This window comes from Salvelinus sp. IW2-2015, linkage group LG1 (genome assembly GCF_002910315.2).
Source record: "Salvelinus sp. IW2-2015 linkage group LG1, ASM291031v2, whole genome shotgun sequence".
NCBI lineage: Eukaryota > Metazoa > Chordata > Actinopteri > Salmoniformes > Salmonidae > Salvelinus > Salvelinus sp. IW2-2015.
Window position 1 is genome coordinate 31200796 of NC_036838.1, and position 15323 is coordinate 31216118.

At 43.4% G+C, this 15323-nt stretch overlaps 1 protein-coding gene across 2 annotated transcripts; it reads right to left on the bottom strand.

Moving 5' to 3' along the window:
• Positions 1-764: 764 nt before the first annotated feature.
• LOC111965008 (dnaJ homolog subfamily C member 14) lies at positions 765-10175 on the bottom strand. 2 transcript variants are annotated; one of them, XM_023988948.2, is made up of 7 exons: positions 9869-10175; positions 7668-9247; positions 7237-7343; positions 6764-6883; positions 6272-6432; positions 4988-5093; positions 765-3207 (listed from the first exon to the last, which is right to left on the bottom strand). In XM_023988948.2, exons 2-7 carry the CDS (start codon positions 8973-8975, stop codon positions 2886-2888), a joined length of 2124 nt encoding a protein of 707 aa, XP_023844716.1. In that variant the 5' UTR covers positions 8976-9247; positions 9869-10175; the 3' UTR covers positions 765-2885. The 2 variants fall into 2 exon arrangements, with proteins under 2 accessions (XP_023844716.1, XP_023844720.1); XM_023988952.2 differs by having other exon boundaries at positions 10134-10162.
• Positions 10176-15323: the final 5148 nt, after the last annotated feature.

Here is a 15323-nt window from a genome sequence, read left to right on the forward strand (position 1 = left end):
TAAGTCAGGTCAGAAGAGGAAAAAGACATGAGTTGCCGTTTAATTGTTGGTTTACTGTAAATGAAGGATTAAACCCCTTTTAAGGAATGGGGAAGAACTGTCACGTAGCGATGCCCGGTGGCTTTCTGGAGCAAATGTAGAAAACGGGTAAACCGGGTCATGAGGTTCACAAGAGTTTTGCTCTGTTATGGGATCAGGTTTGTTCAATAGAAGTCAACCTGTGGAGATTATTTTCCACCATCGACACTTCATTGACACACCCCGGAGGCTAGTGTGATGCTGTCCAAATGTGTAGTCATTACGAAGAGCTGGATTCATTCCATAGTGCTGAAGAGCCACGTTGTACACCAATTTACATTTAAAGGCAATGTTCCCGCATTAGCGGAGACTGCATTCACGGTAAACGCTGCATATGTCGGCTCAATCGGTAATAACCTTTCAATTTCAAGCTTGCTATAGCGCTGAACTTCGGTGATACGGATTGAATCCAGCCCTAAATGTTGCTGTCTCTATGGTCGTCCATCAGAAAAACAGAGCCATCCTAAAGGACCAGCAAGTGGTGTTGTGGACCACACCACCTGTGTATAAAGATAGGTGTGATCTAGTGTAAATTCTAAATGAATGAGTGTGCTCCAGAAGGGCCATTAGCAGGTCCCCTGGTTTCTGCTCCATTGGAATGACACAGCACTCTCCTGTCTTGTGACTTTAAGACACAATTCAATCCACGTAATTCACAAAACAAGCAATGAAAGTCCATTCATCCGTCTGTAGGAAATCAACTTTACTATGAAATCCAGAAAAAAGCTAAAATCAACTGAACAGTGATGTTTCACAATTGCAATAAACTCTTGCCAGCAAACTCACACTTTCCTACCACAGAACAAATTTTTAAAAATGCACATTTAACCCCGATTGTCAGATTTTTTGCAATCTTTTTTTTTGCATATACTGTTTAAAAATATCATGGGAAAAACTAAAATTAATCTGGGATGTTGGCTCTTCCACGCTGGGAGCCGTTAGTTGACTTGCCGTTTTAGGCTGCTACTTAAGCCATACATTCTCAAGTCAACTAGGGTATCTAAAACATAATTGACAGCGCAAGCAATTCAGCCTAAAACTGAGATTAAATTAAACCTCCTATAATACCTCCAATTAAGTGGACAATTGCATTCAACTTTTTTCACTTTAAAGAGAGCAAATAAACATGTGCAACAAGGGACCCTAGGTACCACTTAATCTCCCAACATCCACAGAATGACACAAATCAAAGGTACAACCAACAAGAGGCTAATGGAACTGATACCAGGGCCCATATTCATTAAGCATCTCAGAGTAGCAGCACTGATCTAGGATCAGTTTAGCCTTTTCATGGACAGGACTGATCCGAGATCAGCACGCCTACTCTGAGAAGCTTGATTCATATTGCCCCAGACCTCAACATTTAAGAGGAATTAGACAAACTTTTACCACATTTATTTCCAATACGCCATCTCCACAGGAAAAACACAATGATTTGCCATAATGAGTAGAGACATATTGTTAGAGATCTGAATTCTGTTCGCTCTATCCCTCTTCAATCTGGAGTATATTGTCTGAGCGTGGGGTGAAAGCAAAGGCAGTGGTAGCTTTTCTTTGAAATAAAATGTGGTGGTAATAGAACTGTTACTGTTGACACTTTCAATCAACCTTTAAACTGTTGGAAAGTAAATGTCAAAGAGTAGCCTCTGATAACTAATCTTTTACACTGCACAGTCATTGTGTTCTCAATGGAAACTTAGTCACCTCCAATCTTTAAAGGGTGCTAAAATGCAATTAGGAGCTGAAACTAGCTTTTTCTTGATCCATAGGATGCCGTCCAGACAATAACACCAATACTTAAGGACTGAAAGCAGTAAATAGCCTAGGTCCTTGACTCTCACAATATAACAGTCTTGATTTTAATGTGAACCTGCTTAAGTCTGACGCCTCATCATAGTGCTTCTACGTGGGATTCAATTTGTTGACAGATTAAAGTATTCACTGTACTCTAGACAGAGTTGATATCTACATTTGGCAGAGAGACAACTTTCACTCACCAACTTACTTTCCAATAGTGACAAATGTCACAACTATGCAAACGTTCACTCTAACTTCATTAAAAGTAATAAAAATTGCAGAAAATCAGTTGCTCAAATGATAATCTAACCAGATAACAATTGATCAAAGAAGGCAACRGGCGGAAGGATGGGTGTGTCAAAGCAGTAACGGGCAGACCAGCCCTCTCTCTGGACACCGTCTTCCTCCAGGATGTAGCTTGAGCCGTCCGATCCAGCAATTCATAAATTCTGATTGGCTTCTTCCAGCCCTGTCCCCTCTCACACACACACAGTTTCACAGTCTGCACCAAGACCTGAAGCAAGAATAGATGACCCTTTTTGTTTAAAAAAATTATTACAAACGTGTCAAGAACATAAGCGTCCAATGGCATGTAATGATGCAGGATTGTGCAGGGAAGTAAGACCTAAGGAAATGTGTTTGCATTGTTAGCAATAGGCTTGTGATATCAGTGGCATGGCTACAGCTGTTTCACAAGAAAAAAAACGACAAAAAAAACAATGTGAGGGGGAGAAGCAAAAAGACTGTCACCTCCTAACCCCAAATATACTTAAACTCTGAGTTAGTTCCGTCTTCTTCTACATGGTCCAGGCTCAAACCTCTGGCTCATGGCCTCTGTATTGTCAGTCTTTTGATACATGAGGCAGCCCCTGACCCGTGTGAATCTTCCTGAGTTTGACTGATCCTTCAACTTATGTACAGTAGGGGGAGGTCCAGGCTCGTCGACAGACATGGCCGTGTGTTGAGTGTCCCCGTGTTGCTACGATGACACGTCACAACAATGGCCGCTCTCACCTCTGGAAGGGCTTGCGGACCTTCCTCCTCCTGCGGGGAGGAGGCTTGCCTCCACTATCGGCGCACGTCTCACTGGGCTCCGGCCGGGGCCCTCCCGGAGGCATGAAGAAGCCAGTCTGTGATGGAGGAGGGGAGAAAAGTCCACTAGGTCCCGGTCCAGCACCAGAGGGTTGGTGGGGGGGCGGTCCTGAGGGGAAGAAACCCCCGTTGGCAGCCATGTCGGGGGGAGGTCCCCCTTGGAAGATGCGGTTGAAGAAGTCCTGCAGGTCAGCGGGGTTGGTCGGGCCTGGAGGAGGGTGCTCTGGGCCTGGAGGTGTCCTGGAAAGCATGGGAGCAGAGTAACATTAATTCTAAAAACATTCTTTACCTCAGGACACTTCAACAGGTGACTCCAGGAAAATAAAGTAATAGCAGCACTCACCGTCTACATAGATCTGAGTTTTATTCACGGGACAAACAGGCTTCATCAGAGCCTTGGGTGGCCTTTCATTCTACTACATTCATTCTATTTTAATCTAGCCTATATTTAACCCTGAAGCAAGTGACAATGAGATAGTTGCACAAGCAACTGCACTGACCACAGCTTGTGCTCATTTAGAGCRGTCGATCACATAACACCTCGGTTGAGTCCCAATAATCTGTCCTTTCTCCCGAAGCATGCACTTGTTCACTTCCCTTAATGGATTTGAAAGAAAATGACTGGTATATGGAAACTCCCTTCAGCCCAGTGGTCACCAACCGGTCAATTGCAATCGACTAGTTGATCTTCAAGGCATTCCTAGTCGATCATCAAACATTTCTGTAGAAAAGCCAACGATTAAAGGCGAAATCCTTTTTATTAAAAAAAATTGTGTTGCGCTGTTGGCGATAGGTGCACTTTATTCAGAAGCTCTGCGCACCGGGTAGGCAAAGTGTTCTCATTTTTAACCATTTAATTTGTCTGAAAAGACAAACTCTGTCTACCCGGCAGACCAGGAGATCTGTGGCTAAATCGAGTACGCCTACTGTGCTGGCCAATCAGACAGCTCAAATCACTGTGCATACCTACAGCGTCCACAAACCATGACCAGAGAGAGGCTGTCAAAGAATACAGCAAAGAGCTGCTTTTCTTATGAGTGAGTTCATGTCTATATTTTATTCAGCACTGTCAACACTTTTTATTAAACACTATTACAAAACGCTCTTCTCTCTACTTCCCCTGGCGCTGCAGCTGCAATGAATGAGTAGCCAAGTGTATCGAAAGCCCTGCGTTTTTATTATTATTAGCAGCTCGTCKTGTCTATTTTAATATCGAAGAGTATTTCACTTTCTCTGGTCAAAGGAACAACATGAATTTGTGCCTGAGGCAGATGCGGTGCGAGTCGAGTTTCACCATCAGGAGGAAGACTATGTCCCCTCTCTGGTCAGTCTCACCGGAGGAAAGGAATTGAGAGAGCAGGGACCATGAGAGGCAGTTCCTCTGCTGCACTCTCCCTCCCTCCGCTTAGACTAATGCCATGTTCAAAACAACTGGGAACTTGGGAATCTCAGACTTCTGCCTTCAGTGTGTTCAAGACAACCGCGAACTCTGGAAAAACGAGATCCGACTGGGAAAAATCGTTTTGAACGATACGGAAACTCAGGCATCTTTGACCTCTTTTTTCAGAGTTCCCAGTTGTCTTGAAAGCACAAACATCAGATGCAGGTACCATCAGTCCAGTAAAATAAAATTGATAATTATTAGCAAATTATTTACATTTATGCTCAGCTGTGCATCGCAAGTGCTACACCAACTGATCTATTTTGTTATCAAAGCTTGAGTTTTGATATATAATATGGTCTGAGAAGAACAATACTGGCAGGCCAGGAATATAGCCAATATGCTGTGATAATGTATTTGGCCTACTGCACAAAACACATTTATTTGAACTGTTTTTATTAGGTTAATGTAAAAAAAAAAGATTTAAAAAAATAAAAATAAAAAAGTTGGGGACCACTTTTCTAGCCCATGCCTACACCAATCCAATGCTTTTACATTTGTGTGAAGTAGTTAAAGAGTGCAGACTTCAGGAGGAAGATGAGATTATTGGAACGCAACCCTCAGTGCCCTGGGACCAACCTGTGGCGCTGCGTGGAGCTACTGTTGTTCTTGGAGCCGAAGGAGATGTGATAGGGCACGCGGTGTGTGTCTGGAGAGATGCCTATCCTCTGGCAGCCGGCCCACTCTGAAAGGTGAGAGCGGAGAAGGTGACAAATTAATCAATGTGACAATACTGAAGCAAGCGGCTAGGAGGAGAAACAGTCTGTCTGACTTTAGGTGTCTTTATTACTGCATTGTCGGGAACGCGCTTGCAAGAAAAAGCATTTCACTGTACTTGTGCACGTGACAATAAAAACTTGAAACCTAACATTATTTGGTAGCTTAGAATTGAATTTAGTTGTAGAGCTTTTGAGCCTGTCAGTTGGCTTGTTAGAGGTTCAAGCAGCGAAGCTGGGTGAAACCCCTATTGTATTTGTTGCCGTTTATTATTTTTCTCCTTCTGGCGATTTGGTGAAAATGCAAATTCTTGTGAGATGTAAGGCCCAGGAGGGTGCAACTTTGCAAGATGGTAAAGGGCCAAGCGCCACACCCATTCATGCAATGCCATTCCAAATGGCTACACGGTGGCACTATAACAAGCAATTGAAAATGCAAACTTTTAAAGGTCACACCCCTTTACTGTGTGTCCTAGACTCCTGACATTTGGTACTTAGGTCCCTCCCCTCACAAGGAACAAATTTGCCTCAAGGACCCATAAGGTCCACCATGATGGATTTTCCGCCATTTTGAATTTTGTGAAAAACACTTAAGACGCTACTCTTCTGGCACCGAATGACCAATCACCAAGCTCTCACAAAGTATGTTTCTCCAGTCTAGCAACTCAAACAACATGGCCACTACTGACCAATAAACATTCACGCGGGCATGGTCTGGCACATAACTTCTTCAACTATTATTGAAAATATATTTCACAGTTTAGATGATACAATGTTTCTTTCTCTACACTATACTTGCTTATTTTGTCTCATAAACTGAAATTAGCCACACTATTAAAATGTTTGCAACCAGGAAATGCCGGAGCGATTTCTGCAGTGCATCTTTAAGTCAATACATAAAAGGGTATGGCATTAGCATCGATGAGAGCCTAACTATCCATGTGGGTGTCATTACACGGCTTGTCAAAGCAATTGGCTTGTTCGACATCGACCGCATTGCAGTTAGCGATTGCAGACTTACTGATCTACAAATCACCTTGCATTATAAATAACTACTCATTATTATTTGTAGAGCAGTCAGTCAAAATTGACCCACAATGCATTACAGTTTTGACGCTCGTGAACACAGCCATAATCAATCCAGTACCTGTGATGTCGTAGACTTTGCCATCCATGCAGGCGAAGTAGGTGATGCGTAGGCCTAGCAGGCTGGACTCGGCCCACAGGTCTCCCTCCTCGGCGCTGTGGCGTCTGTTACACTCTGCACAGAACCGCGCCTCAGCAGGCTCCCGGTCCATCTCAAACCTCCTGCACACACAGGGAGTAATCAGGAAGGGAGGAGTCCGCAACGTAAACTAAACCATGCAGAATGGGATGCTCTTTGTGTCTGGCCTATGCTTGTGTTTTCTTTCTGTAATAAAGATTTCATAGCAAGCTAAATGTATAAATACAATTTGAGTGATTGGGAGTAGTCACCATATTCATTTAGGTATATACTGTAAATGACAAGACTGCAGTGTAGGTAAATTATATTACTATTCCAATCCCTCACTTTCACAAAAGTCTGCAGGGTGTTGGTTGTAAATGTATGATATTTTTTCTAGATATTACAGATATTAATTCAGTCTGAGTGACGTACCTGTGTTTACCCTCACACTTCGTACACATCATGGTGTTCATAGCTTCCTTCAGGTCATCCTGCAGTTTGGTGAGGAACTCATTCATCGACTTGGAGAGTTCCGTCTGCGCCATGCGCTTCCTGAGAGGACCAGGCAAACAATTCAACGCCATATCAACTACACAAAACATTCCATCAGCCTTCAGTGCAGTCATTCGATCACGGTTTCTTGCATTTGAATTAAGTAATCTACTCACAGCATGTATTTTCTATGTATCCTGTTACTGAGGAACTAAACCAAACATCTCACAGGCCTTTAGATTGACTATACCATGCTAAGGACCACAGATAGGAAATTCAGATGAGGATGCATTACCTATTGTGAGAGGCCTGAGATCTAACAGATGTTTTTTCTTGAAGGTGCAGTCATTTTATCATAGTTTCTGGCATTTGGTTTAAGTACTGGCCAAGTAGTTTGTGTGTCTTCTACTCACAGCTCGTATTCCCTCCGTGTCTCTGGGTTACTGACGATGTCCCAGGCAGCCCTGAGCACCTTAAAGGCCTCCCCAGCGCGCGGGTGCTTGTTCTTGTCTGGATGGATCTGAGAGAGGAAGGAAAGGAGAAAGATGGACAGATGTAAGGTGCAGTGCAGATAACATGCAAGAGCTAGAGCAACTAAGGAAGGCTCAACAGGTTGGCTACTTTTAGTCATTTTCTGATTACATTTTATATTGTGGATATAAGACAACAAAGATGCATACAGCCATGCAGAGCTAAGGGCAAAAATTCTTTGGCTTGTGTTCTGACAGGCAAAGCTGAAATTATTTGACGATAATGGCTACACACTCGCCAGTTGATCAGTTCCACTAATTTTTATCATTCACCTGTACTCATAAAATGTCATTCCCATCTCATTTACACTCACCTGGACAGCCAACTGTCTGTAGGCCCTTTTTAGCTCAGCTTCAGTTGCGTGGGCCTCCACCCCCAACACTATAAAAGGGTCCAGCTCCTCTTCAGGGACCTGAGCCAGCGCCAGCAGTCTCTCCAGCTCCTGCCCAGGCTGGTACCTAACTGCTCCACCGGGAGAATCTGGGGTGAAAGGGGGCACCTGGGTGGTGGTGCCTCTCCTCCTCCTGAACCAGCTGCTGATCCTCTGCAGCAGCGAGGCCACCCTCCTCCAGACCTTGGAGTCCTGCACGGCTGTCCACCACCGCTGGCCCCTCTCCCCGCCCAGCCGGACGAGCGTGAACTGGGCCCACTGGGAACCCAGCAGCACCACAGCACAGAGGAGTCCGAAGCAGGTCAGGGAGGCCTGCCAGACCCACTCCACCGACCGGATGCTCTTATCCACCAGGACCGTTCCAGCACAACGCACCCTCTCCAGCACGCGCCGGGCGTCCGCCTTCATCCCCGGCACGTCTGTGACCTTGTTGAGCAGCTGTGAGCCGAGGTCATAGAGGGCTATCCCTGCGCCTTCCACGGCCACCCCGCAGCGGTGGGTCACAGAGACAATGAGCTCCACCACCATGTGGATACAGGAGATGCACCAGGGGCTGAGCGACTCTGACAGCAGCTCCCTGAAGGCCAAGGTAAGCTGGGTGCCTGTCTGCCGCCGGCCCCGGCCCTGGTGGTGGTGGTGGTTGCGCCTCCGGGCCTGCTTGTGCCTCCCACCGCCCGATGACAGGGACCCTTTAGGGAGGTAGGATGATGATGATGTAGCCTGGGTATTCTGCTCGGAGGCTGCCACCACTCCTCCTCCGCTGTTCCGGAACCGGCCTTTCCTCCCTCCGGCCCCTGAGCTCTTCCATCCCGACTCCCCGTTCATGCCAGGCTCCCTCCCGACTTCGTTTCGGCCTCCTCCTCCATTCTCGTCTTCATCTCCACCCTCAGTCTCCTCATTTCCTTCTCTGACCACATGCTCCGCCCCTTCCTGTTTCAGAGAGACTTCATCCTCTTTGGCCTCTGCAATCCCACAATACTCTGCTTCTCCTGAGTCCTGGTTGATTGGAGTCGGGATATCCTGAGGGGTAGCTTTGAGATAGTCTGTCATGTCCTCTTTGGGAACTGGTTGATGAGTTTCCTCATCTCCTCTGACTTCCCACTGGTCAGGCATGGAGGTGGAAGACAAGAGGGTAGGAACACCTGAGGGCAGCTCTTCAGGGCTCTCCTCAGCTGCCTCTACAGTCCATGTCTCTTCCTCCATCTCGCTCTCAGCCACCCCTTTCTCCATCTTCAGCCCTGTCTCTTGATTAAAGTGCCAAAAAAAGTATCCAATCTCACGGCAGGTAGGGACCTTGACCCATTCTCACTGACCGCACCTTCTCTGACACTACACTTCAGCAGGGCTGAAGAGTCAGATAAGGACGGCTGAATAATACTGGAATGGCAGGCGCCATTGTCCACGGTAGCCTATCCAATGCAGAAACTTTGAAGACATTGGATCAAGGATCAATCATTACAATCCTTGGGCACGACTGGCCTCATCTTGTATCTGGTTATTGCCTGTAAAAAGAAAGCAAGTTTAAACATTAGCCGTAACACTTTCACTTTATTTGCACTAGAACAAAGGGTATAATCTAAAGGCAAGGCTCACAAAGAAATGACATTAAATGGGATATGGAGTATCTGCATGTATCATTGTTATTGTCAAAGTAATGACATGTTATTATCAATTCTGTTTTCTACTGTAGTGTGCCTTGATCAATATTCTCCATAGCACGCTGCATGACCGCAGCACTCAACGAGCTGCTTCACAGCGCCGACATTTTGAAAAGATAAACCAAACTCTAAAGCTATCTGGTTGTCAGTAGTTGCACTAGCTAAAAATATAATTAATTTCTAAAACAATAACTGACTGGGATGGAATATATCAGAGAATAATGGGGGCAATCTTCGGTTCTAGCAAATTAGCTATGTCGCCAACGTCGCGAGCAAAATGACCAACTGTCTCAAGACTAACAGCTAGCTAACATTATTAGTTGTTCGTGTTTAGCTAACTAGCTACTGTAGCTAATGCAATTTAAATAATCTTAACGGCGGATTGTTGATAATATTATTTGAGCTATTTTAATGCTTACACTGACTGAAATAACATTGGGAAAGATGACAGCAAGAGCAACTCACTTTTCTCTTCCGTAAAGGAAGGGAAGATGATAAAATGTAGTCTTCCTTTCGAAGTGGTTAACTCGAGCCCTGTAGCTTTGCTCCTCAAATTGACCAAATATGGCAAACAGAAATGCTTGTCGTAGAAAGAAAATGTAGTTATTGCATTGTGTATGGAACTATTCTTATTCTGTATTAGGAGAGTGTTTTCGTTCTGCTTATGCAGATATGATCTATTTTTTATTATCTTGTTCTTGGCTAACGCTGTCCTTGCTGTTTGTCTTACTATTTTTCACTTCCGAGGGCAGCAGACACCTCACATAAACCACTACTGAGACGCGAGAAAGAATAAGCAAGACCTAGCAAGAAATAAGGACGTGCCGTGACCTCGGCCATTTCCCTTCAAAATAAAAGTCAGCCAGTGACGATGGTAAAAAATAATACACTAGTCGAAATTCGTAACATTTTATTTGGAAACAGACTTAGAATTTAGTTTAACAATCGAACAAAACAATAAAAATTCAAATAGTTCCTTAAAGCAAATAATGTTACATTGACAATAGTGTTAAAGATAGACTCAGCTAAATAATGTTGCCATGAGAAGCCCCACAGATATTGGGTTTGTTCGACATGCCGACTGACTGATCTACAAATCACATTTTTTTTGTACCTTTATTTAACTAGGCAAGTCAGTTAAGAAATTATTATTATTATTTATTATTTACAATGACGGCCTACACCGGCCAAACCCTGTACGTTGTGTCCCATTCTACTCAGGAGCAACTCCACAGAGTTTACACCCCCAGCATCGTCACTGCTAATTTCATATTGGACATACACATTGCACCATACACAAATTTCTGTACATTGTATAACAGTAAAATAAACATAGCTGATCCCTATAATATGCATTGACTCCTAATGAGCATATATTTTAAGAAGTGCAAAAATATCATAAGGATGAGAGAAATGAGAGTGATGTCACGCACCCAAGAAGGCTCAACCAATCACTTGACAGATTTGATTAATATTCATGAGTTGCGTCGGGAGGATAGGCTGAGACCTCTTGATGTGTGATGCCCGTGTCCGTGTGCTTGCTCGCCTGCATGAGCAGTAAACATGATTTGGGATACCTAGCTTCAGTTTAATTAATTGGGAATAAATGAAAGCTTCACCAGCTAGCTATCAATCAATTTAAGTTTCACTGTCCGATCATTCATTAAACGAGTCCACTAATTGTTATTTGTACCTTTCCACAAACTGTCTGTGGCTTGATATGAGTAAATTAACCTAAATGTATCAAATAATAGGTAATCCACGATTAGTTGACTAGTAGTGGCTACTGCCTAGCTAGCTACATTTCAGTAATGTTTCTATCCTCCTAAATATGGTGGTCAGTTGATAAACTAACTATGAGTTGAACATATTTGTCTGAAAGAGAACCAGTCACCAGTTAGTGTTGCCCATGGTGTCATCATGTCTAACCAGCAGTGGTGGAAAAAGTACTCTTCTTGTCATACTTGAGTAAAAGTAAAGATACCATAATAGAAAATTACTCAAGTAAAGGTGAAAGTCACCCGGTAAAATACTACTTGAGTAAAGTCTAAAAGTATGTGGTTTTAAATATACTTAAGTATCAAAAGTAAATGTAATTGCTAATATATACTTAAGTATTAAAGGTAAAAGTACAATTATAAATAATTTCAAATTTCTTATATAAAGCAAACCAGAGGGCACAATTGTCATTTTTAATTTTTAATTTACGCATAGCCAGGGGCACACTCCAACACTCAGACAAACACAGTATCTGTGTTTAGTGAGTCCACCAGATCAGAGTCTGTAGGGATGTACTCTTGATAAGTGCGTGKATTGGACCATTTTCATGTCCTGCTAAGCATTCAAATGTAACGAGTACTTTTGGGTGTCAGGGAAAATGTATGGAGTAAAAAGTACATTAATTTCTTTTAATGAAGTAAAAGTAAAAGTTGTCAAAAATATAAATAGTAAAGTACAGATACCACAAAAAACTACTTAAGTAGTACTTTAAAGTATTTTTACTTAAGTACTTTACACCACTGCTAACCAGTTAGTTATTGTAGCCCGTGTGCCCATGAGCTCCCGAGTCTAGCTAATGTCGTCGTTTGGTGTCCACGATTAGCTAACTATTAACTAACTAGTTGGCTACTGCATGGCCAGTGTGTGCACATTGCAATCCCTCCTCTGCGACAATGTTATTGTGGTGCGGGAATATCAGATATATCTTTTAATTTTAAGATAACTGTCATTGAAGTTGATGATTACTACTGGTTTTAAATCCGAGGCGAGAGAAATTGTCCACCATGTTTTGTGTTTTGGTAAGGGCTCGGAGTGATTTCAGGCACCCAAGAAAGGTCAACCAATCATCCGACAGATATTTGGGGCGTGTTCCTCTGCCCAAGCATTGCTGACCCATGCCCATTCTTACAACGTCTGGATATGTAACGCCTGCTCCCACTCCCCCTCCCTGGGGCTCGAGGGCGCGAGGCTACCCGTCATCATAAGCACCTGTTACAATCATTACGCGCAGYTGCGCTCACTGGACTCACCTGGACTCCTTCACTTTGTTGATTGCCCCTGCATATATGTCTGCTCCTCTGGGTTGTTCCCTGTTGTAGCATTGTTTGCCGTGTCATGTTATTKTACAGACGCTGTTCTTGTTCCGTTGTATGTCTGTCTATATTAAATGGTTCAGTCCCTGTACCTGCTTCTCATCTCCTGTGTTTGGCGTTAAAGGATAGGTATTTTACATATCAGCAAATGCCACGTTCAAAACAACTGGGAACTCAAATCATGACGTCAGTGATCTTCAGGTCAGAAAGTCGGAGCTCTAGAAAGAGGCCCGAGTTCCCGAGTTAGATGACCGCTCAAATCAATTTTTCCCAGTCTGAGCTAGTTTTTTTCAGAGTTCCCAGTTGTTTTGAACGCACTGAAGTTGGAAGCCTGAGATTCCGAGATCCCAGTTGTTTTGAACGCGGAATAACTGCAATATATCAATCGATGACACAGTCGATGACATGGCATGCAACCATTGGTTGATGCATGTGTCATGACTGTCCTGTGAGGATCCAAATAGGTCAGATAAGCTTTGAAATAAATAACTTCAACCAGACCCCCTCTCACCCGCAGAGGTGGGGAGAAGGGAACTGGTGGGGGTTGACAGCTCACGCCCTGTTGTAAATCAAGGAAAGAACATTCAGGTCTCTTCCTCTCCAAATTCACCTGAGGAATGTGCCTTTGTTTCACAGATTTTCCTGCCGAAACTCGAACACATTCTAAAGCGAATAATGGAACAATCTTTCTAACAGAGAACAAGGGGAATGGTCAGAGGCGACCTAAAAGAACACTGATGTCGGTTTGGTTGTTATTTTGTAATGTCATTAAAATTGTTATAAAGGAAATACTGTAACACACTACATTTACAAAATGTCCATCCTCTACGTTGTGCATGCTATATGAACAATGATGAAAGTGTTTTTGTTAAGAGAGGGATCAGAGTGGTAAGTAGTCACCACCCTCTTAAGTGAGATCAGAGAGCGTTTCTGTCACGTCTGCTCCCTCTCACCCCAAACCCCCCCCCCGGCGCTTGAGGGTGCCAGGCTGCCCTGCATCACGCACTCCTGCCATCTATTACGCACACCTGCCTTCCCTCATCACACGCATCAGCGATATTGGACTCACCTGGACTCAGTCATCACCTGTTTATTTCCACCCCTATATTTGTCAGTTCCCTTGCTCTGTTCCCTGCTTCTGCATTAATTGTTTTTTGTTTGTGTTACTCGTTTGCTGACTCTGTTCCTTTCTCGCTCCATGTCCGTTCCTTATTAAATGTTTGACTCCCTGTAGCTGCTTCGTCTTTCCAGCGTCATTCCATGTGACAGTGTCAGCCTGACGGAACCACCCTTTTGAATGAACTGTATAAAATTATGGGTTAAGAATGAACATATTAGGCCAGAGAGACGTAGAGCTGCAGCTCACGTTTAAAGTGGTTTGAACTCTGAATCTCAACACGAGGTAGAGGTGATAAAGTCACCTCCCAGACAATCACTGGTAAGGCTGATTAGCTGTCCTAAGTAAAGTATCTTCGAAAGTGAATTTAAGTGGGACCATTCTACTACTCTTTTCAAATCACCGTAGTACGCTACTCTCAACAACCCAACTGGGAACCATCGACAGGGCTGGCTAGCCTATCTTCAAATAAGCATCTTCCAGAGTGAATGTAAGTAGAATAAACTCTGTAGTTCTGTTCAGGACTACACGACAAGTCACCGGATACCGGACGACCAGCAGAGGAGAACAACAGAGGAACCCCGTTTGGACAATCAGAGCCTTACAAGCGTCCCGCGAAAAGGCCCAACCCCCTTTCCAAGAAGGCCCTGTACACCGAGAGAAAACAAGGATTTTCACGTAAATACATTCATGGTTTCTTACTCTAAGCAGGCAGCGGTTYGTGTGCAAAGTATAAGTGAGAGTAGTTTCTAAATGTACCAACGTTAAGTCTATCTGTCCCTCTCTCTCTCGCCCACTCTATGTCTTTTGTAACAAGCAGCCATGTTGTTGTCAGTCCGCTAGGGACCTGTTTCTAATGTATTAAGTGTGTATGTTTATCCTGTGTTACCATTTAGTTAGCTAGTAAATAAATAATTAAACCAATTTGTGTAGTACTGAATCATAAGTAAGGCCCGGGTTTTTGCAGATGCAAGGTTACGACTGTAAAGAATGATGATATGATACGAGGTTATGATTGATAAGTTGACTGTTTATGGATGTGATAGGTAAAGACCTTCCCGGAGATGGTAACTCTTTAAAGAACGCTCTCGTGGTGCCCCAAATCCTAATGAGTTCATTGTTACATGATTAATTTAATCGTTAGCTGATTAGATAAATAACAGTCATCATATTGATGAAAGTAAAGTAACAACACATGCAAGGGGGAATATGACCAATGACTTTGCCTATGGCTTTAATAGGAAAGGACATTTTGCCAACGGTACACAACCCACAACCTTGTTTCCCCTAGATTCACCCAATCTTTGCCAGAACAAGTTTACGCTCTCTCAAAAATGTTTCTAATGCAACTTTAAATGGCAACTGAGTACAAAGAAAGAGGATGAATGTAGCGTTAATCATAATGTTTATCTTTATATAAACAAAAAGATATGGGTCTGCAATTGTATTATCTTTAAGTAATTATCTTCAAATTAGTCTATAAAGGACTAATAATGAAATAATAATTCAAAGACTAGAATTATAATAGGCAAACTATTTTCTGACTTATTCCCTATTTAAACAAAACAAGTCATTGTTTATTCAACACTGCAAACATGGATATCATGCAGTCACTTTTTCCTACTGTCAAACACCATCCATTTTCTCATGTCTGCCTTCTCCACCCACCCACACACTCCCCGGTGCATTGCATTCTCTAGCCTATTTCTGC

What these genes read in the sequence shown, in the direction of transcription:
- LOC111965008 (XM_023988948.2), bottom strand. Translation starts at nt 8,975, where the DNA reads ATGGAGAAAGGGGTGGCTGAGAGCGAGATGGAGGAAGAGACATGGACT. An exon ending in ACAGACAGTTGGCTGTCCAG is followed by an intron (nt 7,344 to 7,667) that starts GTGAGTGTAAAT and finishes TTCCTCTCTCAG; the next exon opens with ATCCATCCAGACAAGAACAA. An exon ending in AGCTCCACGCAGCGCCACAG is followed by an intron (nt 3,208 to 4,987) that starts GTTGGTCCCAGG and finishes CATGCTTTCCAG; the next exon opens with GACACCTCCAGGCCCAGAGC.